Source organism: Gobius niger (genome assembly GCF_951799975.1).
Source record: "Gobius niger genome assembly, chromosome: 13".
NCBI lineage: Eukaryota > Metazoa > Chordata > Actinopteri > Gobiiformes > Gobiidae > Gobius > Gobius niger.
This window is the reverse complement of record NC_136864.1, coordinates 3,117,619-3,142,544: the sequence shown is the minus strand read 5'-3', so window position 1 is coordinate 3,142,544 and position 24,926 is coordinate 3,117,619. Positions and strand designations below refer to the sequence as shown.

Here is a 24,926-nt window from a genome sequence, read left to right as displayed (position 1 = left end):
ATACACAGTTATACATCTCCATGTCTCCTGATGACACCAGGCCAATAGATGCACTTTCTAACTGCATTTTAGATATCAAATTCTGGATGGCAGAAAACTTTCTCCAGCTTAACCAGGACAAAACTGAAATGTTAATCATCGGCCCTGAGAGAGAGACTTTTACCCAAACTACAGTCACTGCCTAATAATCCTTCCTCACAGGTGAAGAACCTGGGTGTGATCTTTGACTCTGAGCTGACTTTTATTCCACACATTAGGTTTTTACCATCTAAAGAACATAGCCAGAGTCCGCCCCATTCTCTCTCGGGCCAACACGGAGACGCTCATGCATGCTTTTATCACCAGTCGTATCGACTGTAATGCCCTGCTTTCTGGTCTTCCCAAAAAGAGCATCTCAGGTTTACAACTTTTACAAAATTCAGTAGCTCGTGTCCTGACGAAGACCAGGAGGCGGGACCACATTACACCGGTTTGAGAATCGCTGCATTGGCTCCCGTGTGTGTCTGGATCGATTTTAAAGTTATTTTAATGTTTTTTAAATGTCTTCATGGTCTTGGTCCTTCTTATCTTTCAGAATTGCTTTTACCTTATGAACCTTCACGGCCCCTTCGTTCCTCCGGCAGGGCTCTCCTAGTTATTCCCAAAGTCAACAAAAAGACTCATGGTGAGTCGTCTTTCCAATATTACGGCCCTCGGTCTTAATTCAATTTTACTTTTTCTTTTTGTTACCAATTTTTATGCTTTCCCAGGAGCTTTCTCCTCCTCTGGAGGAGCCCTCTGCCTCGGGAGCGGTGATGGGCTGTGGCCGCTGGGGTACACTACCCAGTGGGTGTCTGGATGGAGGTGTGGTTTTTCTACCGTGCCTTGCCTGTGGCTGCAGCCGAGGTGCCGCTCCTGATGCAGACGGCTCCTTGGATGGTGTTTCCTTACCTGGTTTATCTATACCCAGCCTTACCTCAGCCTTATGTCCATTGCGTCCAATGTTTTACCTTGAGTGTGTGTGATGTGCTTGTGTGGTGTGTCTCTGGGGAGGTGGTGGGGAGAGTGTGAGTGCGACAGTGTGTTTGTATTTGTGGGACGGCGTGGGTGTGAGAGAATGTTTTTAAATGTGTAAAGCACTTTGTGCTACATGAAATGTATGAAAAACGATATATAAATAAAAAATGATTGATTGAATAAATACATTTCTACTACTACATTAGTAAAGAATAGCTTCTCTCTTCTGTTTTCAGGTGGCCATCTTGTTTTATTGTGAAAAACTCATTGCAAAAACAGTAGAGCTACGAACAAATGCCTTAATCACATTCGGTGAAGCTGAACGGAGCCTCAGTGTGACTCCTCATGTGTGCTTTTAGGCGGCTTTTGTGCGAAAAACTCATTCCACAAACTGCACATCCTGTATGAATCCTCATGTGTTTTTTCAGGGTGTATTTTTTTGAAAAAGTCTTTGCACAAACCTCACACCTGAATGGTTTCTCTCCTGTGTGAGTCCTCATGTGTGTTTTCAGAGTGCAATTTTTTACAAAACCCTTGGCACAAACATGACACCTGAATGGTTTCTCCCCTGTGTGAATCCTCATGTGTATTTTCAGGTGGCTATTTTCTGAAAAAGTCTTTGCACAAACATCGCACGGGAATGGTTTCTCCCCTGTGTGAATCCTCATGTGTTTTTTCAGGGTTCCATTTTCTGAAAAAGTCTTTGCACAAACATCACACCTGAATGGTTTCTCTCCTGTGTGAATCCACATGTGTATTTTCAGGGTGCTATTTTTGATAAAACCCTTTGCACAAACATCACACCTGAATGGTTTCTCTCCTGTGTGCATCATCATGTGTCTTTTCAGGGTGCTATTGTCAGAAAAACTATTTGCACAAACATCACACTTGAATGGTTTCTCTCCTGTGTGAGTCCTCATGTGTATTTTCAGGTGACCATTTTCGGAAAAACTCTTTGAACAAACGGAACACCGGAATGGTTTCTCTCCTGTGTGAATCTTCATGTGTTTTATCAGTTGGTGTGTTCCAAGAAAACTCTTTGCACAAACATCACACGTTATTGGTTTCTCTCCCGCATGAATCCTCATGTGCATTTTCAAGGGGCTGCTTTGTGAAAAACTCATTGCACAAACTGTACAACTTAATGGTTTCTCACCTGTGTGAATCCTCATGTGTTTTTTCAGGCGGCAATTTTCTGGAAAACTCTTTGCACAAACATCACACGTGAATGGTTTCTCTCCTGTGTGAATCCTCATGTGTTTTGTCAGGGTTCCCTTTTCTGAAAAAGTCTTTGCACAAAGATCACACGTGAATGATTTCTCTCCTGTGTGAATCCTCCTGTGTTTTTTCAGGGTTCCACTATCTAAAAAACCCTTACCACAAACATCACACCAAAAAGTTTTCTCTCCCGTATGAATCCTGACGTGTCTCTTAAAATCACACCTCCGTGAAAACGCCTTGTCACAATCTGAACATCTGTATGGCTTATCTCCTGAGTGATGCATCATGTGTGTTTTCAGATGACATTTTTGTGAAAAGGTCGATGTACAGTCAGGACACTTAAATGGTTTCTCTCCTGTGTGAGTCCGTACATGCTTCTTTAAATTGTAACGAGTTAAAAACCCTTTCCCACACTGAGAGCATTTGTGTGGTTTGTCTGGACCTCCATCATTGCTCCCAAGAGCCGGCTCCTGCAGCTGTCCAGTGTGTGTCTGTGGAGTGGGACTTCCAGCGGAAGGAGTCCAGTCTGCAGAGTCGTCAGTGTCAAAGGAATCTTCTCCTTCTGCTCCGTCTGTGTCCTCTCCGTTCTCCTCTTTCACTGTTTCATGAAGCAGAGACTCTTCTTTTAAACTCTTCACAGAGACAATGACCGGAAACGCTTCAATCCACACTTGTTTGATTTGAATCTCCTTTGGTTCCTCTTTAATCTGGACCAGATTGGGATCAGCCTCATGTTGACTCTGAACACCTGCAGTGACAGACACCATAAACTTTGATCACCAAATGACAAGTCTTTAAAGCAGCAGTGTTGGATCCCCTAAATGTTTTTCCAGATAATATATAATCCAATAAACTGTGTATTTTGCCTGTTTTGATGAACAAATGAGGTACATTTGTTCATCAAAATGGGCAAAATATACACTAAGTGCATGAGGGACCCCAGCACATTTAATATACAGTAGGGGGAATGTGAACGCTTTGGAATTTCTCACATTTCTGCCTAAATTGGTCATAAAATGTGGTCTGATCTTCATCTAAATCATCAGAATTAATAAACATTCTCATGTTACCATTTTTTAATGGCCATAACATGTAAACATTCACAGGAAAAAGTAAGTGAACAGGATTCTTGCTGAACTGCAACAGTTTTGTAAAGAGGAATGGTCTGAGATTCATCCTGATTGTTGTGAGCGTCTAATCTGCAACTACAGAAAAGCAGTTGTTGCTACAAAAGAAGGATCAGCCAGCTATTTAATACAGGGGTTCACCTACTTATTCCACGCTGTTATGAAAGTCTCAGGTTTTTCTGCAAAATATCTTGATTCACTTGTGAATTCATTTTAACATCGATGACAGCAATGAAATCTGATGACAGAAATCTGATCAAAAGTAATAAGAATGGACATGTATTTACTGTAACGGTCCGACTCTGATCGCGTCTGAAACCATGTGATTGTCTTCTATTTCTGATCAGGTAATAAAATCAGGACATCCCTTGCAATTTACTACTACTAACTAACATACTATAATTTTATCTGTGTAACAAATGACTCTCCCGGCACTGGTCTGCACAGGGAGAGAACTGCATGTTACAGGTAGAGTCTGCAGTAGGACAGGACGAGGCTCAGACTGGAGCCTCAATGGGAAAAGACGTGTTACTTTATAACGTAGGTGGGCTTTTCTTACCTCCACAGTCTGGGTCCTCTTTGATTGATCTGTAAAAGAGCAAAAGGCTTTAATGACAATGTCAATAATATCTTAACAACACTACTACATTAAAGTTCAAGTAAGTATGTAAGAGCAGTGAATGTATAACCAGAGCAATAGAAGGCATGTCTGGCTTAGCTCAAGATTTATTGTATTCGCCCCAATGGAAATTTGTTTTGGGACGCACAGGCTGCCACACATATAGACCGTTTCCAAAAAATTAGAATACCATGGAAAAGTTTATTTATTTTCACAATTCCATTCAAAATGTTTAACTTCTATATATTGTAGATTCAGGGCTCACAATTTAAACAATTGTTGTTTATTTGTACATAATTTGGGCTTCCAGCTCACAAAACCCACAAAAACAGTATTTCCAAAAAATTAGAATACTGTGAAGAAATCACCATTTACATCTCTGTTTTTGCGGGAAAAAAAAGAAATAAGGATCTCATCAAATCAATCAAAATAGGGTACTTTCAAAATGATACGTCAATCTTCAATATTTTGTAGGGAACCTCTTTGCCTTAATCACTGATGCGCCGTGGCATTGAGGCATCCGCCTGTGGCATTGCCAGGGAGTTATGGAAGCCCAGCTTTCCTTGATGCTGGCTGTCAGCTCTTCTTTGTTTTTGGGTCTGGTGTCCCTCATTTTCCTCTTGATAAAAGTTTAGGTCCGGCGAGTTGGCTGGCCAGTCAAGTATTGTGACGGTATGGGCACCATACCGTGCTTCTGGCGGTATAGGCAGGGGCCAGGTCCTGCCGGAAGATGAAATCTGCATCTCCATACAGATCCTCAGCAGAAGGAATCATGTCTCTTAAGTCCAGTAAAACATTCTGGTAGGCTGATGTGGTGACCTTGGATTTAAGAAAGCAGAGTTTACCAACACCTGCATGGGACATTGCCCCAAATCATGACTTACTGTGGATATTTCACACTGGACGTCAAGCAGCTTGGGTTCTGTTCCTCACCCGTCTTCTTCCAAATCCTTGGACCTTGATTCCCAAATGAAAGGCACACTTTACTTTCATGGGAAAAGAGGACCTTGGACCACTGGCCAACAGTCCAGTCGTTCTTCTTCTCCTTGGCCCAGTTGAGACGGTCCTACGTTGGCTCAGGCTCAGAAGTGGTTTGACCCGAGGAACCCGACAGTTGTAGCCCCTCTCCCGGATGCGTCTGAATGTGGTGGTTTTTGAAGCTGTGACTCCTGCCTCATTCCACTCTTTCTGTATTTCTGCCAGATTCATGAATCTTCTCTGTTTGATAATCCGCTGAAGCACACGGTCAGCTCTTCTTCTGGTGCATCTTCCCCTACCACATTTTGCCCTTCCACTAGACTTTCCATTGATATGTTTGGACACAGAACTCTGAACAGCCAGCCTCCCTAGCTATGAACTTTTGTGGTTACCCATCCTAAGGAGGGTATCAATAACGGTCTTCTGGCCATTTGTCAAGATTGCAGTCTTCTCCATATTGATCCTTAAGTAAGCAATTTAATGACACCTGGGAAAACCTGTGCAGGTGCTTTGAGTTTGGTAGATGAGTAGTGTGTGACACTCAGTTTAAAACATTCACCCTCTTCGAGGGTTTTGTGAACTGGAAGCCAACATTATGTACAAATAGACAACGAAATACTAAATACTGAATCTATAATCTTGGGAAGTTTAACGTTTTAATACATTTTATTTAAAAGCGCCTTTCAGAACACCCAAGGACACTGTACAATGGACACATTAAAAACATGGACATATGAAAATAAACCAAAACAAACAAAAACAATGAACAAATACAATGACATAATGACAGGACATAATATTCAAGACAGAACCTTAGCTGTGAGTCTTGCCCAGATACCTCCTCATTTGTCCCTTTTTTGTTTTCTGCAGCGCCTCTTGTGACGCCTACACTGTGTTGCAGGTGTGTGGGCTCTTGGTGCCTCTTCAGTGTTTCAGATGAAGAAATGTGGAGGTCACAAATGTTTAGTCTTTTCACCATGTTTATCATTTGCCTTTTTGGAACGTTTTTTGAACATGGCTACTTATCATCACTTCGGTATCTTCTCTTTGACTTGGATTTGTAATCTATTTGAAATTAAGACATTGTAGAATCGCTTTCCCGCTTTGCTCCAGATGCTCATCAAACGCCCTTTCCGCCACATTGGTTCCGTTCTGGTCGTTCTTCTCACCCTCATCACTGTGCTCTACTCACATCCATCGCACCGCCGGCCTTTCATTCACTCTTTAACGCAGACTGGCATAGGGATAACATGTAAATCACTCGCCCCTGACTCCTCCATTGCGTTCAGTCTGAATGTACCTGAAAAGTTTCGGGAAGCTAACGGAGCTAGTACATCAATAACTGAATCATTTTAAAAAGGAAGAGAGACAGTTTTTTGAACTATGGACTTTGTGGAGCAGAGGCAGTGCTGTCACTCACGCGAACCATTCATAACAAGTGCACTTGTTTTCCTGTCCGCTCCAGCCATACTTTAATACAAAATGGATGATATTTGTAGCACATCACAAAAGATCAGATACATATTGGATTTTGACCACATATCCAAGTGGCCTGGGTCGCATTAGAAAAGATCGGATATGTGTCATATATATGGAATCTGTTATATTGTTTTCTCAAGTAATTTGGATGAGCTTGTTGTGGAATAGGGGTTATGCGCTAACGACTTACGCATTCCGCTAAGTGAGTAAACCACTTCCGGTCACTGTGTTATTTAATAGGAGCAAGAACTTTTTAGCAGCTGAAAACACTGTCACTTGTTTTACACATTGGAAAACGGGTCAAAATAGCTCCACAACGTAGAGCTACAAATTGTTCGCTGCTCAAACGAGAGATTCGAGGAGTAAAAGTTGCATATTTATTGAATGCTTGTGGACCCGTAGCTATCATTAAGCTAGCTTTAGCCGCCTCACCCGACGCACTTTATTTAAATTCATGTACTGCTCACGGACGTGCATTTGCATCGTCATAAACAACACACAAGAGCCAGATTTAATAAAGTATATTCAACAGACTTCAAATTGACGCGTTATTGATTTAACCGGACTGTTACGATGCTGTAGCTGTTCTTCTGTAGATACATTAAGCCTGTTCTGAAGCCTTTTCACACACACACACACACACACACACACACACACACACACACACACACACACACACGCACACCTCTGGATACGATTTTCACATGGTGTATGTATATTTCACTGAAGGCTAAGCTGAATTTATGAAACAAAACTGGTCTAATCGATATAGCCTCCGTGGTGGAGCTGCCTGTGCGTCAGGGCGCATCTCTCCCCATAAACTGACTACGAAAGGCACACGCCTCTGACCAGAGAGAAAAGATACGCGCATATGGGTCAGCAATGGGTGTAATTTATCAGGCCATGGTCATGTGCAGATCTTTTCACTGTGAAATCTTCCACAAAGGTTTTACTTTAGGCTCGTAAAGAGGAGGGCGAGCAGGGCCTTTACAAAACACTTTTGGTTTCGTATTGATCGGTCAAATATTTGCGGAGGTCTTCAAAATTTCGGATTGCAACTGAGCAGCATCCGTTTAATGGAGTTTATTTACGTGCGCCTTTACAGTTCAGGGGAAACACGCGATGTCTGGCACTTTATAGATCATGGCACAAAATTAAGACGCAGAAGATGTCTTACCGGGCGGTCCCAATGAGCGCGGAGCTCTTTTACGCACCACGAGATGTGAAGCTTCGCGTAGCAAGTCCCCAAGAGCAGCTCCAACCAGGTAAAAGACACCAGCCTCCCACTGTCCACACAGGCGTGTTAAAGTCCAGAGCACCGGCTCCTACCGGTGCAGCTCGGTCTTTATGAGAGATGTGAGCTTTTGTCCTCAACTTGGACCTGCACCGACCGCAGACTTCCAGATGCGCGTCTGTACAGCATTATCTTGGTCCAACATTTACAACATTATTTAATCATTTAAATGCATTCATAATTATCATAAAAATATGAAGATTATTTTAACAACCTTCAAGTTTTTTCTTTCAAATTTTAGAAACTTAAAAAGTTTCAATGTCACGTCTGCAAAATTAAAGCATATGCTGCACATGATGCACACACAGCTGGAAGAATATATAGACCATCTTATGCAATCTTGTTGAACAGTTCAGCAGAGAGCGTTTATAACAAAATACAGGCTTTATTTTCCTCTTGTTCAGGAACAGGCATTACGCACAGGCTATAGTAAATTTAACTAGCCTAGGCCCAACATGAAAAATGATTTCGGAAATGATATAATTGCCTAAATGTAACGTTGTCAGTCGAACCCATGTTGTTGGGCTCATCTCGTTGGTTTAGTTTACAAAATGACTGCGGTAAATGGTGATTGAATTCTGCGTTTTGCTGTTCCATGCTCTGCGTCTTTCCTTCGTGGAGGGAAAAAAAAAAAAAGGTCTGCGCGGGGGCATCGGGACTTGTCCAAAAGTCATCAAGTCTCGACGCTGATCACTTTCATCAGAGGCAGGCGGTAGTTTGGCTTTTGCAGCTCACACCTGTAGCTTGCCCTGACTGATGCAGATGTGGAGCAGCTGCCAGCCGCGCGTCCTGACGCACAGGCAGCTCCACCACGGAGGCTATACCGATTAGACCAGTTTAGTTTCATACATTCAGCTAAGTCTTCAGTGAAATATACATACAACATGTGAAAATCGCATCCAGAGAAGGGTGTGCGTGTGTGTGTGTGAAAATAACAGGCTTAATCTACAGAGGAACAGCTACAGCATCGTAACAGTCCGGTTAAATCAATAACGCGTCAATTTGAAGTCTTCTGTTGAATTTACTTTATTAAAACTGGCTCTTGTGTATTGTTTGTGATCACAGACGATGCAAATACACGTCCGTGGGCAGTACATGAATTTAAATAAAGTGCATCGGGTGAGGCAGCTAAAGCTAGCTTAATGATAGCTACGGGTACAAGCGTTAGCATTCAATAAATACGAGACTTTTACTCCTGGAATCTCTCGTTTGGGCAGCGAATAATTTGTAGCTCTACGTAGTGGTAGCTATTTTGACCCGTTTTCCAATGTGTAAAACAAGTGACAGCTGCTAAAAAGTTCTTGCTCCTATTAAACAACACGGTGACCGGAAGTGGTTTACTCGCTTATGGAATGCGGAAGTCGTTAGCGCATATTACAATCCAGTGAGATTTTTTTGTTCCTTTTATTGATAAAGTTTATTAGGAAACTGTGATATGACTTCTATTTCTATACTGATTGTTTTCTGTCTTTTTTATTTTTCACCCAAAAGCTACAGCATAGCTTCTTGTATTTTAGAAAATTGGTATGTTCAACACATTATTTATGATCTCGAAGTATGAGCGGAAATACAACACATTATTTATGATCTCGTATGAGACCAACACAGTATGAGCGGAAATACAACACATTGTTGACAGTCCCTAGTGCCACGGCCAAACGTATTAGCCGTAATAGTCGCACATAAAAAAATAAATAATCAGCGTTGTGGCAGGCCTGACAAGTCTCAATGCGTTATCCGCATTGAGACTTGTCAGGACTCACTTGGACTCAATCAGTTTGTGTGGAGTTCGTGTGTGATAAAGTCCCTGATAAAGACACAAAGGCCTCGTGTTGTGGACAGTCCTCTGGGCGCAGGGTTGTATCTGAGAGAGTCCTGTCTTGGCTCTAAACTCACCTGTTTTCCTCCTCCGCGGGCTCCCACAGCTCCTGCTCCTCCTTCAGCTTCACTTCTGACATGTTTCACTGCGCTCTGTCCGCTTTAAGGCGAAGCTTTGGGGAAAGGAATGTCTCACTTCTGTTCAGAGCTAACACAGCAGCACAACGCAGCGCTCACTTCCGCTCTGAGCAGGGTTGCCAGGTCCAAGAAGTAAAACTAGCTCAATATCTTCTTAAAGGAATAGGCCACCGTTTTTACATACTAAGATATGTTCTTAGCTCACTTTAGTCGAGTTAATATATCCCCGTCTGGTCTTTGTCCGCGCGCTCTGTCACGCAAACGGAGCACATACGCAGCCTCTCCCACATGTCACATAGCTCCGAAAAAGCTCACGATAGAAGCTACCAAGCTCTTCCACGTGTTCCCTATTTAAATAAAGTTACGTGAAGTGTTTTCATGCGAAGTATATTTACACAGAAATGTAGCATGTCGATTTTATAAGCAAATAAAAAGGGGGACTATATTGTGAGGCGTAATGATACGAGGAGCACAGCGTCCGCGTAGTAACTCCTAAAGACTTCCCCCGCTCACTTCCGTCAATAACCTTTAGGAGGTACTGCGCGGACGTTTTACTCCTCGTATCATTACGCCTCACAATATAGTCCCCCTTTTTATTTGCTTATAAAATCGACATGCTACATTTCTGTGTAAATATACTTTGCATGAAAACACTTCACGTAACTTTATTTAAATATGGAACACGTGGAAGAGCTTGGTAGCTTCTATCGTAAGCTTTTTCGGAGCTATGTGACATGTGGGAGAGGCTGCGTATGTGCTCCGTTTGCGTGACAGAGCGCACGGACAAAGACCAGACGGGGATATATTAACACGTCTAAAGTGAGGTAAGAACATATCTTAGTATGTAAAAACGGTGGCCTATTCCTTTAAAGGGGGGTATTATACAAAATCGACTTTTTCAAGCTTTCCATCATGTTATTATGTCATTCCCTCATTAAAAACATGCCTGAAGTGTTGCCTTGGCACATTCACGTATTTTTGAATAATCTGTAAAAACTCTGATGGCGGCCATTTTAGGGATAGGTTTGCCTGAGTCCTCCTAGGAACGCCCCCACCTCCTGGAGACGCCTCCGAGCTTTCATCACCAGCCGAGTAACCAACCACTGCTCCTCAGCAGAACCCCCTCCCCACTGATGCCACAGACAGCGTGAGGAGGGGGCGTGTCGGAAAGGGTCAGAGGTTCTTAAAGAGACAGAGGCCTATTTCAAGACATTCACTACAGCCATTTTGAGAGAACAATTTTATACAAGGCAGTTATTCTAATTTACTGCATTTACAGACCAACAGAAGGCGTCGCCATCATTGTAGTGTGCTATAGACAGAAAAAAGCATAATACCCCCTCTTTAAACTAAATAGGACTAATCCACCACGACTATAGTTCTAATAAAATTCGGCGGCAGGCACAGCTGGACAAACCGCCGGGTTGACAGGGCAGTACGGGACTCAGTCAGGTTAGCCAGGCCAATTCCAATGGCCTGGAAATGTCCACGTGGGCAGGCTCAATTCTATCAATAGAGATAGTCTCAGGCCTACCACCACTGTCCATGACCAGGCTCTTATCCCTGTGCTGCAAGACCATAAATGGCGCGTCACAGGTGGATGTAATGGTCCGCGGTGGGCGTCATGGTGGATGAACACAAGCTCCACCAATCGCACGTTTGGGGACACCCGGGAAACAGGGGTGACGTGACGTGCGCACGCACGCACGCACGCACGCACGCACACACAAATTATAATGGAATAATGAGTTAAAATCACTGGTAGAGGCTATTTAGTAAGGCAAAGCTTTATTTGTCTCACAGTGTGAGAATGTTTAACAGAATCGCTTCAATAAGCTTGTGAAAAAACAAACGTGGGCACATTTTACAAGGCAATGAATTACTAACATGTTTAGGGGATTTTATTGTGACATGATCGCTGGACAGACAGGTGCTGCACACTCAAACCCACACGTATTGAAATAATATCTGAGAGAGGGAGAGAGGAAAGGGGCAAGATTTGCCTCAAGTGTCAGGGAAATGTAGGCCGGTAAAACCGTTCTACAATCACCAAAGTACAAACAAAGAATCAGGAAACAGTTTTCATTTATAACTTAATGCTTAGCAAGAACTGTGCAGTTTTTTTTCTCTACAGAATCGCACAAAAGTAGCTCCGACTGAGGTGAAGACATACAAGCGTCTGATAGAATAGAGGCAACAGCGCTGAAGCTGGTTGATCAATATACTACAATCCACAGTGTCAAATCGAGAAGCACAAGTACGGTGTACTCGCGTACTATCATCTTGTTTTTTTGTGAAAAACTCATTGCACAAACAGTAGAGCTAAATGGTTTCTCTCCTGTATGAGACCTGACGTGGCTCTTTAGATCAATCCGACGAGCAAATGCCTCAATCATAATCTGTGCAGCTGAATGGTGCCTCAGTGTGACTCCTCATGTGTGCATTTTGGTGGCTCTCCTGCGTGAGTCCTAGGTGTTTTTTCAGGGTGCTATTTTTTCTAGAACCCTTTGCACAAACATGACACCTGAATGGTTTCTCTCCTGTGTGAATTGTCCTGTGCATTTTCAGCGTGAAATTTGTTGAAAAACCCTTTCCACAAACATCACACCTGAATGGTTTCTCTCCTGTGTGAATCCTCATGTGTTTATTCAGGAGATAATTTTCTGAAAAGCTCTTTGCACAAACATCACAACTGAATGGCTTCTCTCCTGTGTGATACTTCATGTGTTTTCTCAGCGATCCCTTTCCTGAAAAACTCTTTGCACAAATATCACATCTGAATGGTTTCTCTTCTGTATGACTCTTTTGTATTTCCAGGGTGCTATTTTTTAAAAAACTCTTTGCACATGCATCACTACTGAATGGTCTCTCTTCTGTGTGCATCCTCATGTGTTTTGTCAGGCGGCGATTTTCTGAAAAACTCTTTCCACAAACATCACACGTGAAAGGTTTCTCTCCTGTGTGAATCCACATGTGTTTTTTCAGGGTTCCACTTACTGAAAAAGTCTTTGCACAAACATCACACCTAAATGGTTTCTCTCCTGTGTGAATCCACATGTGTGTTTTCAGGTTGCAATTTTTTCTAAAACCCTTTCCACAAACATGACACCTGAATGGTTTCTCTCCTGTGTGCATCCTCATGTGTTTTTTCAGGAGGTAATTTTCTGAAAAACTCTTTGCACAAACATCACACCTGAATGGCTTCTCTCCTGTGTGAATCTTCATGTGTTTTCTCAGGGTTCCCTTTTCTGAAAAACTCTTTGCACAAATATCACATCTGAATGGTTTCTCTTCTGTATGACTCTTTTGTATTTCCAGGGTGCTATTTTTTAAAAAACTCTTTGCACATGCATCACTACTGAATGGTCTCTCTTCTGTGTGCATCCTCATGTGTTTTGTCAGGCGGCTATTTTCTGAAAAACTCTTTCCACAAACATCACACGTGAAAGGTTTCTCTCCTGTGTGAATCTTCATGTGTTTTTTCAGGGTTCCATTTACTGAAAAACTCTTTCCACAAACATCACACGTGAAAGGTTTCTCTCCTGTGTGAATCCACATGTGTGTTTTCAGGGTGCAATTTTGTAGAAAACCCTTTGAACAAACGTCACACCTGAATGGTTTCTCTCCTGTGTGAGTCCTCATGTGTATTTTCAGTGAACCATTTTCTGAAAAACTCTTTGCACAAACATCACAGCTGAATGGTTTCTCTTCTGTGTGAATCTTCATGTGTGTTTTCAGGGTTCCCTTTTCTGAAAAACTCTTTGCACAAACATCACACCTAAATGGTTTCTCTCCTGTGTGAATCCACATGTGTGTTTTCAGGGTGCAATTTTTTATAAAACCCTTTGAACAAATGTCACACCTGAATGGTTTCTCTCCTGTGTGAGTCCTCATGTGTACTTTCAGGTGACTTTTTTGAGAAAAGCTCATTGGGCAAAGATCACAGCTGAATGGTTTCTCTCCTGTGTGAATCCTCATGTGTATTTTCAGTGAACCACTTCCTGAAAAACTCTTTGCACAAACATCACAGCTGAATGGTTTCTCTCCTGTGTGAATCCTCATGTGTATTTTCAGGTGGCCATTTTCTGAAAAACTCTTGGCACAAACATCACAAATGAATGGCTTCTCTCCTGTGTGAATCTTCATGTGTTTATTCAGAGTTCCAATTACTGAAAAACCCTTTGAACAAACGTCACACTTTAATGGTTTCTCTCCTGTGTGAATCTTCTTGTGTTTTTTCAGGATTCCATTTTCTGAAAAACACTTTGCACTTTGCTCTCCGTTCTCCTCTTTCACTGTTTCATGAAGCAGAGACTCTTCTTTTAAACTCTTCACAGAGACAATGACGGGAAACGCTTCGATCGACTCCTGTTTGATTTGAATCTCCTTTGGTTCCACTTTAATCTGGAGCTGACTGGGAGCAGCATCATGTGGACTCTGCACACCTGCAGCGACAGACAGAAACCATAAACACTTGATCACTAAATGACAAGTCTTTAAAGGAGCAGTGTTTCAACTAAAACACCAGCAATTCTAGGCCCTTCCTATGGAAGCAAAAATGTCTAGGTCCCATATATGTTTTTTCCAGGTAAGATACAACCCAATAAACTGTGCATCTTGCCTTTTTTGATGAACAAATGAGGTACATTTGTTTGTAAAAATGGACAAAATATGGTATGAGTTCATGAGGGACCCTAGCACAATTCATTTACAGTGGGAGGAATGTAAACACTTTCACAATTTCTCACATTTCTGCCTAAATTAGTCATAAAATGTGGTCTGATCTTCATCTAAATCATAAGAATTAATAAACAGTGTCTTAAAGTCACTACAAAGTGATTACCACCCACACAACTACATTTTATCATATGTTTATTGGCCATAACATGTAAACATTCACAGGACAGGGAGGAAAAAGTAAGTGAACCCAGGAATCTTGCTGAACTGCAACAGTTTTGTAATTTGTTCGGTCCAAGATTCATCCTGATCTTTGTGAGCGTCTAATTTGCAACTACAGAAAAGCAGTTGTTGCAACAAAAGACGGATCAACCAGCTATTTAATGCATGGTTCAATTACTTATTCCACACTGTTTTGAAAGTCTCTGGTTTTTCTGGAAAAAATCTTGATAAACTTGTGAATTCATTTTTACATTGATGACCACAATGAAATCTGATGATGGAAATCTGATCAAAAGTAATGAGAATGGACATGCATATACTGTAATGGTTCTGTAATGGTACTGTAATATGCACCGATTCCGATCGCGTCTGAAACCATGTGATCAAGCCCTATTTTCGGTCAGGTGATTAAATCGGGACATCCCTAGTAATTTGCTAAACTAACATACTACAATTTTATCTGTGTAACAAATGACTCTCCCGGCACTGGTCTGCACAAGGAGAGAACTGCTTGTTACAGGTAGAGTCTGCAGAAGGACAGGACGAGGCTCAGACTGGAGCCTCAATGGGAAAAGACTTGTTACTTTAAAACAGTGGTTCTCAACATTTTGGAGCCGCGACCCCCATTATAACAGGTAGAGGGATCCGTGACCCCACGCCCGGGTCACACCTTAAGAAATAGGAACATTAGCCTATACATAATTCTGAAAAACCAAAGAAAAAAAACAAATGGCTGAAAGAAAATTCATCAACTACAAACAAGTTACTGTGGTACAGGGTTCATACAGATTTTCTCTGGAGGTTTTCCATGACTTTTCCATGACCCTTAACAACATTTCCCGGACCCCAATGCCATCATTTTGTAAGATTAGGCCTACTGTAGTCGAGACCAGAATACTAGAGAAAGATCAATGATACTGAGACCATGACCAGGGCGCCTCCTGACTGGGCAGCAAACTCAGGCTTATTGAAAAAGGTGACAGCAAGCGTGCTCATGCTCCTGTGCACGTGCCATAGACTCATAGACACTGAGCATTGGTGAATCACTGGGAATTGATAACAGTGTCTCACACATTGCGGTCTGATATATTATTATGAATCAGTTTCTATAATGTGCTTCTCTAGAACTGTGTGTCGTACAGATACATTGAAGTGGGGTTAGTGTAAGGTTTGGGGTCCCCCCAACAAATTTATAGCTTATCATCCATTTTCCTGCATTCTAGTGCAATTCCAAGCGTGAGAATGGTTCTAAGATTTAGTCACCTTAAAAGGAACATTTTTTAGTTTTACCTTTGAAACATCTTTAGCTCACACAATGTAACGCACTAAACATCTCACTTTTAGCTCTAAGGATGTTTCTGAGCATCACAGGCTCCATCAGCGTGGAGCAGAGGGGGGGGCAATAGTTACATTTAGGCTCAGCTGCTGAACTTTTGGATAAACTGTACAATAAATGGTACTTCTGTGAGCTGTTCTGTTATTGACTTGTACTTGAGTAATAAATAAGAAAAACAGGCTTTCTGCTAAATATTATGGTACATGAGGGGTAATATTTTGTAACTCTGAGGATTCACATTTTTACTGTTTTACTGTTATTAGCCAGGATTTTAAACAATGGTTGGCTATGCTTTGTGGAAATAGTTTCTCACTGGAGTGAGCAGTGACTGCAAAAGACACAGCCAGGATAAAATACTGATCCTGTCCACGCCTAATGTTATAGCTTTGTTACTTTTATAATTTTTATAATACTGCTGTGAAGGCGATCCCCCGGAGATGCGCCTTTAACCTACTCTGACCATGGAGACGATAGAACTGCATGTTTTATTCTTTACTAACGTAACGTTGTTCAACACACAACGCGATCGTGACAAAACAAACACAAATTTTTTGTTCGGGTTTTGTTCGCTGTGAGTCTGGAGTGGCCTGAAGCGTGCGCTGCTCGGGTTGTTGGAAACAAACGGTCGCGGGGAGCGGCTCGGACAGACAGGTAGAAGCTTATGTTTCAGTCGGATGCTCTGAGAGCGTCCGTAAACAAAACACTGCGTAGCGCGCGGTACCTGCTATAGTCCCGTTGTTACGTTACTGCCTAAGAACATGCACGTACCCCACCGGAGTCCTCGTGATCTAATGTTGCCAATTTAAACACTTACATGCAAGAGCGGAGAAACAAGGTCCTTGATTCTTTACTCGCCTGAGGAAAAGTCCATCTCCAACTTCACGTTGTCTGCATTTCCACGGTTATGCGCGGCGGTAGCTAAACTTTCGCTTCTCCTGCATCCTCTGGTCTTGTGTTTGTGTAATTATGAAGCCAGTTCCAATAATTTCCTCCATGAGCGCATTATTGTCATTTTAACTCGCATTAGCTGTTCAGGGAGCCCGGCTCCTTCAGAGCTCACAGGCCGGACCTGTCGCTACAGGCCAAACCACTGCCTGAATCAAAATGTGCGCCGTGATTCCTGATTTACTTTTGATTTACCCATTATTTTTACTACTATATTTTAGGATTCTGAAATAAGTTTCTCAAAATTCCAAAACTTTTCCAGGACCTGGAAATTTGATTTTAAAATTCCATGACCTTTCCAGGATTTCTAGGACTGTACGAACCCTAGTGGTAAAATAGCAAACACATGCTACAATAAAACATTACATTATATGCTAATGAAAATATGTATATTTTATCTAAATGATCTGGCGACCCCCCAAATTTGTCTCGCGACCCCCTTGGCGGTCCCAACCCCCAGGTTGAGAACCACTGCTTTATAATGTAGGAGATGTGTCGGGGTATGTCTGGTTGCTGGGCTTTTCTTACCTCCACAGTCTGGGTCCACTTTGATCGTTCTGTAAAAGAGCAAAAGCCTTTAATGACAGTCTTAACAACACTATTACATTAAAGTTCAAGTATGTCAAATTTTCACTGTTTTGCGGACGACACACTGCTGTACTTATCATTGAAACTAGTCAGACGGAAAAATTAGATAGGCTTAGCTCCTGCGTAAAAAACATAAAGGTGCGTACACACCAAACGCTTTTCGGGCGTCAAAAACGTGCCTAAAGCCCGTAGTTACACTTGTGTTTACCTGAAGTCAGACGCTTGTAACACTGCTCTGGCCGCACGTCAGCGTTTGTTCATAGCGCTACAACAGGCATCCTAGAGGCCAAAAAAAAACATTCCCAGCGCAGATTCAACCTCTGAAATAAGTTTTCTTGTCCCGCTTTTAATCCTGGGTGTTTAGGTAAAGAAACACTGAAGTGTGTCGTTGTTAAAGTCCCAGAGCTGCTGTAGCTCCGGTTCACAATGAAGCTAAACCTCCGTGACTTTTCTTTTTTTTTTTTTCTCTCGGTCGGCATAGCCTCTGCCCCGGTGGCTCAGCTACAACGTACGTCACTGTTGGAGAAAGCTCCCGATTGGTCGAAGCTCGCAAATTTCTCCAAAAAGTTAAACATTTCCCAACTCTAGCGTGGGCCGCGCTGGACGCCCTGGAGGCGCGTCAAAAGTTTGCCACGCGTGGAAAGCTTCCAAACGCACCTTAAGACCTGGATGGCTGGAAATTACCACTTTCTTAACCCAGATAAGACCGAGGTTATTATATATATATATAAAAAAACGGAGAGAGTCCTCATCTCAGCAGATCATCTCCCTGGATAATGCTAGTGTATTGACGTAAAAACAAACAAACAAACAAACAAACGTGGAGTTCTGTTTTACCAAGACCTCTTTTAAAACACAAATAAACCAGGCTTGTAAAATTGCATTCTTTCACCTGCGCAACATTGCTAAAATACGAAACATCCTTTCTAAGAGTGATGCAGAAAACTTATTCATGCATTTGTTTCATCAAGGCTGGACTACTGTAACTGCCTGCTAGGAGCGTGTCCTAAAAGTTCCCTGAAAAGTTTTCCATTAGTTCAAAATGCAGCTGCAAGATTGTTAACGCGGACTGATAAAGGCACAAAGGCCTCGTGTTGTTGTGGACAGTCCTCTGGGCGCAGGGTTGTATCTGAGAGAGTCCTGTCTTGGCTCTAAACTCACCCGTTTTCCTCCTCCGCGGGCTCCCACAGCTCCTGCTCCTCCTTCAGCTTCACTTCTGACATGTTTCACTGCGCTCTGTCCGCTTTAAGGCGAAGCTTTGGGGAAAAGGGTGTCTCGTCTAACTTCTGTTCAGAGCTAACGCTAGCACAGCAGCACAAACACAGCGCTCACTTCCGGAGTCTGAGCAGGGTTGCCAGGTCCAAAAAGCAAACCTATCCCAACATCCTCTTAAACTAAATAGCTAGGACTAAACGTCTTTTTAACCTCTTAACTCCCGCCTGAACCGAGAGGATCTTTTTCCTCACGTCATCAGATGTTTTTTCCATCATTTTTTTGTTGGGTATTCAACTCATTTTTGTAACTATTTTGTAATTTTTTGTCACATTTTTTGTCACATTTTTGACATTTTTTTGTCAAACTTTTTATCACATTTTGTCACATTTTTGTCATTTTTTGTCACATTTTTGTCATTTTTTAGTCCATTTTTTGTCAATTACTTGTGACATTTTTGTGACATTTTTGCCACTTTTCCATTGATTTTTCGTCACTTTTTTTGTCACATTTCCATCATTGTTTTCATCTCAGTTTTGTTGCTATTTTCACAGCTTTTTTCCAGAGGCTTTTGGACTGGGGTAAAGCCAAACTGGAGAAAATGTACTCGGTTCAGGTGGGAGTTAAGGGGTTAAGTAACACAGTAATGTTTAACTTTTTTTCAAATGCAAAACAGATAATTAGATTGTAATCACACTTCATAAAGCAAGCGTCGATGATTTTGTTGTAACACATTGACAGATAAAAACAACTGAAATGTAGAAAGTGCGAGTAACGTCACTCATCTCCGAAGTACGTACAAAACATATCCAGCATGGAGGCAGAGGGTGAAAAGTAAGCGTCTTCTCACTGGAAATACAGAAATATTTTGAGCTTTTCTTAACTGAAGCAAACAATATTGTGGTCAGTTACAGGGTATTTGCAGGAACAACTCCACGTCCAACTTAAGCTGCCTCCATGTGATCTCATAACTACAATACCACTTGCCGAGTTAAAAATTACACATCTCATATTTTCCACTGGGAAATTGGGAGATCACTTTGATGGCCGAGTGCCCGAGATGAGAAAACCCTTGACCTTTCAATAATATTTTTCCCAGTTGAGCGAGCGTTCACGTGAATTCCCCAACAAGTCAAGTTCACCCGAGTTCCCAACAGGCCCGGATCTACGGGGGAGCAAAAGGGTGCATTGCAACCTCATTTTGAAATGTTTGCACCCTCAGTTTTAATGGCATCCCAATGTTGTTCAATGGCGAGAAACTCTTATTTGCACCCTTTTGAAACACGAATGCACCCTCAGTCAGTTTGTTCTGGAGCCGGTGCTGGTTCCCGAGGACCATATGAATGCACAATATAACCCCAATGTACAGTTTCAGTTCGCGGGACCATGGTATTGGTGGGTTGCAGGTTCTAGAATGTGATGATGTCATCGGGGGGCAGGAGCCAGTTTTTCCAATTAACAGCATTACACTTTCACAAGTCATAGCTCAAAAGAAAATGTATGCATTAAAAAAAATATCATTAATATCATTCGCTGGGTCCATGATCTCTCTGTACAAGACCAAAAATTTCCACAAAAACAAAATAAGTTTTCCTCCATACAATAGCATTGGCCTTTAGAATGCTGTGATGTCACCTGCAACCCAGTGTCCATTATCAGAATAACCGGACTCCGCGACGTCCAGCTGTTTCTCATAAGAAGGAACTAAATTGTTTATATTTTATGAACTAATTCATAAAAATAACTTCTACAGCTTGTTTAAATTTTCTGTCTCTGATAAAAAAAAAAAAGCTTTCATATTCATTTATTTGAGGTGGACATAACAAATGTCAGACAAAGACAGGCCATTTCCATCACTTGTGAAACTTTTTTTTTATGTCTTTGGAGACTGCAGTAAACAAACATAAAAGGGCTACATTATTATTATTTATACACGTGCCTTTCAGTCATGTGACTTTTGTTGTAATGGCGGCCATTTTTAATACCGAAGTAGAATTATGCAGTACTACAACATTTAACTTAATCTCTCTACTCAGGCTATTAATGAAAGACAACTGATCGACACTGGCATTTTTACATACTCGTAATCATTGCTCAAGAAGAAAACAGTAAAAACACAGCCACAGAGACGCACGTTTATGTGAGTCAGTGTTTAAGCTGCTCAAGATGTTAGTATGCTACCGGTTAGCATTTAGCTTCAAAGGCTCAGCTACGACCTCCCCAAGACAAAGCCCTGAGCCACAGTCCAAACATCGAGCCTTGAGTACAACATGTGACAGAGGTCAGAGCTGAGCTGTTACTGGAGCATTTCCTCAGTGTTCATAGATTTGAGTCGCACAAGTGTTTATCGTGTTGAAGCCATTGACAGCTGATTGAATCTACTGTCAGTGGTTGACAGTTGCTAACCGGTAGCATGCTAACGTCTTGAGCAGTCTCGCTGCTGCAGTATTACGACAAGTTTAAAAAGAGCCTGCTGTATTTAGTTTCCCCTCAGCTTCGTTTGTGTGCTACTGCTAACACAAAAGATATCGAAGAGATGAGCTCAATAGTCACAGTGGTGTCCGTGTTGTAGGTTTTAAATGCCCTTGTCTGAGCAATCGTAGGGCTGCTCGATTATTGAAAAAATAATAATCACGATTATTTTTGTCATAATTGAAATCACGATTATTCAAACGCTTATTTGTTGCCCTTAAAAAAAAAGTCTATGTTTATTTTATTTATTTATGAATCAAAACGCTACACTACACTTTATGTTTTCTGGACATTCATAAAAGTACAAATGATTTCAAGTACGCTTTGATTAAAGAGAGGTCCCTGTTTCACACCTGCCCCCTGCTGGCCAGCCCTCACACCTGTGCAAGTAAACTAAGCAGTGCGGCCTGATGAGATCATCACACAGCACTGTTTGTTTTAATGTCAGTCAAAAGCATAAGCCATGGCACGTGAAAAGCGAAGGGAAAATAATCCCAGCGGCCTGAAATAACGCAAGTCTGGTTTGCAAAAACAAAAAAATGGCCAAAGAAAAAATTAAAAAAAAGAGAAAAATAAATTAAAAAAAAGAAGAGAAATAAATAAATTATAATTGATTTTTTGCGATTATGCTAATTTTGTAATCGTTTACTGTTGTAATCGAAATCGTAATCGAATTTCGATTAATTGCACAGCCCTAAAGTGATCGTATATTTTAATGGATGAAACAGACTCATGTTCTGTTATTACTGTGCACGAAGGACTCCCAATTATAGAAATACTAGAAAACGTGGATCCCCATTTTAGATGGTTCCATTTACTAGGTTTCCAAGAAATCTGTTTTCCGTTCAAAGTTATAGATAGATAGATAGATAGATAGATAGATAGATAGATAGATAGATAGATAGATAGATAGATAGATAGATAGATAGATAGATAGATAGATAGATAGATAGATAGATAGATAGATAGATAGATAGGATAGATAGGATAGATAGGATAGATAGATAGATAGATAGATAGATAGATAGATAGATAGATAGATAGATTTCGATACAAATCTAAAGAAGGTGGATTAGTTAACTGAATAATTGTTTCCAAAGTAGTGGAAAAAATAATCTCAATAATCGTCTAATATTTTAATATCAAGACATGTCGTATCGTGCGTGACCTGTGTATCGGGATACATATCGTATCGCCTACCTGACACTAGACAATACACACCCCTATTAATATTGGGTTTGTTTTCCCAACCTTACACGTCTGCAGCCTCTACAGCGTGCGAGCCGAGGAGTCCCAAACACGGAGCAGTCCAGGGGACATAGTTCTTTACGATGAAAGTGCTCATTCTCCCGAAGCCATGTCTACGTAATGAACATAAAATCCAAGTAATGAAAGGAACATTCAGGGTAAAAGTCTTGATTGCAATAGGCCGTGCGTTGAGGCATGTCTCAGCCTAAGAGTTGTTGAAAATGTTGAAAATCACTGTGCACAAACCTCACATCTGAATAGTCCCTCCTCCACTTGAGTTTGTGTATGATTCACTAAGATTCACCAAGTAAAAAAATAGCTTTTCTCCTGTTTTCAGATGGCCGTCTTGCTTTTGTGTGAAAAACTCATTGCACAAACAGAAGAGCGAAATAGTTTCTCTCCCTGATGAGACCTGACTTGGCTCTTTAGATCAGTCCTACGTGCAAATGCCTTAATCATAATCTGTGCAGCTGAATGGTGCCTTTCCAGTGTGACTCCTCGTGTGTGCATTCAGGTGGCTTTTTTGTGAAAAACTCATTGGGCAAAGATCACAACTGAATGGTTTCTCGCCTGTGTGAATCCTCATGTGTATTTTCAGTGAACCATTTTCTGAAAAACTCTTTGCACATACATCACACCTGAACGGCTTCTCTCCTGTGTGAATCCTCATGTGTATTTTCAGGTGGCCATTTTCTGAAAAACTCTTGGCACAAACATCACAAATGAATGGTTTCTCTCCTGTGTGCATCTTCATGTGTTTTTTCAGAGTTCCACTTACTGAAAAACTCTTTGCACAAACATCACAACTGAACGGTGTCTCTCCTGTGTGAATCGTCATGTGTTTTTTCAGGTTGCCATTTACCGAAAAACCTTTTGCACAAACTTCACACCTGAATGGTTTCTCTCCTGTGTGAATCCTCATGTGTATTTTCAGGTGACTATTTTCTGAAAAACCCTTTGCACAAACATCACACCTGACTGGTCTCTCTCCTGTGTGAGTCCTCATGTGCATTTTCAGGGTGCTATTTACTGCAAAGCTCTTTGCACAGACACTACACCTGAATGGTTTCTCTCCTGTGTGAATCCTCACATGTTTCATCAGGGTGCTATTCACTAAAAAGCTTTTTGCACAAAAATTACACCTGAATGGTTTGTCTCCTGAGTGATTTCTCATGTGTTTTATCAGGTGGTCATTTTCTGAAAAACTCTTTGAACAAACCTTACACCTGAATGGTTTGTCTTCTGCGTGAGTCCTCATGTGTGTCTTGAGTACACTCTTATATGCAAACCCCTTATCACAAACAGTGCACCTGAAAGGTTTCTCTCCTGCGTGAGTCGGTACATGCCTCTTCAAGCCGGAACGAGTAGCAAACCGTTTCTCACAGTGAGAGCATTTGTGTGGTTTGTCTGGACCTCCATCTCCGCTCACATTGTTCCCATGAGCCGGCTCCTGCACTTGTTCAGTGTGTGTTTGTGGAGTCCAGTCTGCAGAGTCATCAGTGTCAGAGGAATTCTCTGCTTCTGCTCTGTCTCCGTCCTCTCTGTTCTCCTCTTTCACTGTTCCATGAAGCAGAGACCCTTCTTTCTCACTCTTCACAGAGACAATGACGGGAAACCCTTGGATCGACTGTTTGATTTGAATCTCCTTTGGTTCCTCTTTAATCTGGACCTGACCGGGACCCTCATGTGGACTCTGGTCACCTGCAGGGACAGACAGAAACCCTAAACACTTGATTACCAAATGACAAGTCTTTAAAGTAGCAGTGTTTCAACTATAACGCCAGTTCAGTCCACAGAATAGTTTGCCAGTAGTGCTGTGGAGCATCCAAGAGCAAAACCCTGTCCCCACTCTGAAGTTTGGAGCAGGAGAATCATGGTGTGGGGCTGTTTTGTTGCCTCAGTACCCCTGTATTAACTGAATTAACAACAATCAGGATGAAATTTGGATCATTCCTCTTTACAAAACTGTTATCGTTCAGCAGGATTCAACTTGTTTTCATCCATGGTTTTGGATATAGAGAGTAACTTAGAGTAGATTTGGACCATGTAATCTGTATTTAGTTTCCATCTCTGATTTTACACAGAGGGTGATCTAAAAACCCATTTGTTTGTTGATTGGCAATGAAAACAAAACGGGCAATAACTTTTTTGAACATTGCAATGTACAAAACTGTCTGGCAGTACAATTGCGTGTCATCTACTGTTGGCGTGTGAACAGTGCGTGTGTTTTAAGGCTAAAAAACAAGTTCTTCTTCCTCAATTCACCTACTGAATGTAGCGCGGAGATGTGTAACCAAAGAGAGGAGGCAGTGGTTTAACAGGTTATTAATGAGAGCACAGCTCTCGTCTATGTCCATCACAGACTTTTAAACCTCTCCGCAGGAATGTGAGGAGGGTTTCTCTGCTCAGTGCAGGTCTGAAAAAGAAGATCTTTATTTATATAGCGCCTTTCGCAGACATAGTCACAAAGCGCCTGCAAACTCCACACAGAAAGGCCCGGTCCAGGTGGGAATCAAACCCTGGGCCAATATTAGCCACAGTTTAATCACATGTGGT

The 24,926-nt window shown here is 41.7% G+C and overlaps 3 protein-coding genes across 4 annotated transcripts in view; 1 reads left to right on the top strand and 2 right to left on the bottom strand.

Annotated features, from left to right (window-relative positions):
- LOC306973034 (uncharacterized protein) overlaps positions 1–23,973 on the bottom strand; it is a 100,170-nt gene extending 76,197 nt beyond the window's left edge. The window contains exon 1 of the mRNA XM_079569833.1: positions 23,261–23,973. Coding sequence (XP_079425959.1) covers positions 23,261–23,628 — 368 coding nt within the window. The 5' untranslated portion in view covers positions 23,629–23,973. The remainder of the gene's footprint in view (positions 1–23,260) is intronic.
- Positions 1–24,926, top strand: part of LOC306972980 (uncharacterized protein) — a 140,766-nt gene that overhangs the window by 29,627 nt on the left and 86,213 nt on the right. The window lies entirely within an intron of this gene.
- LOC306972976 (uncharacterized protein) overlaps positions 1–24,926 on the bottom strand; it is a 152,030-nt gene that overhangs the window by 67,635 nt on the left and 59,469 nt on the right. The gene's annotated exons all lie outside the window — the stretch shown is intronic.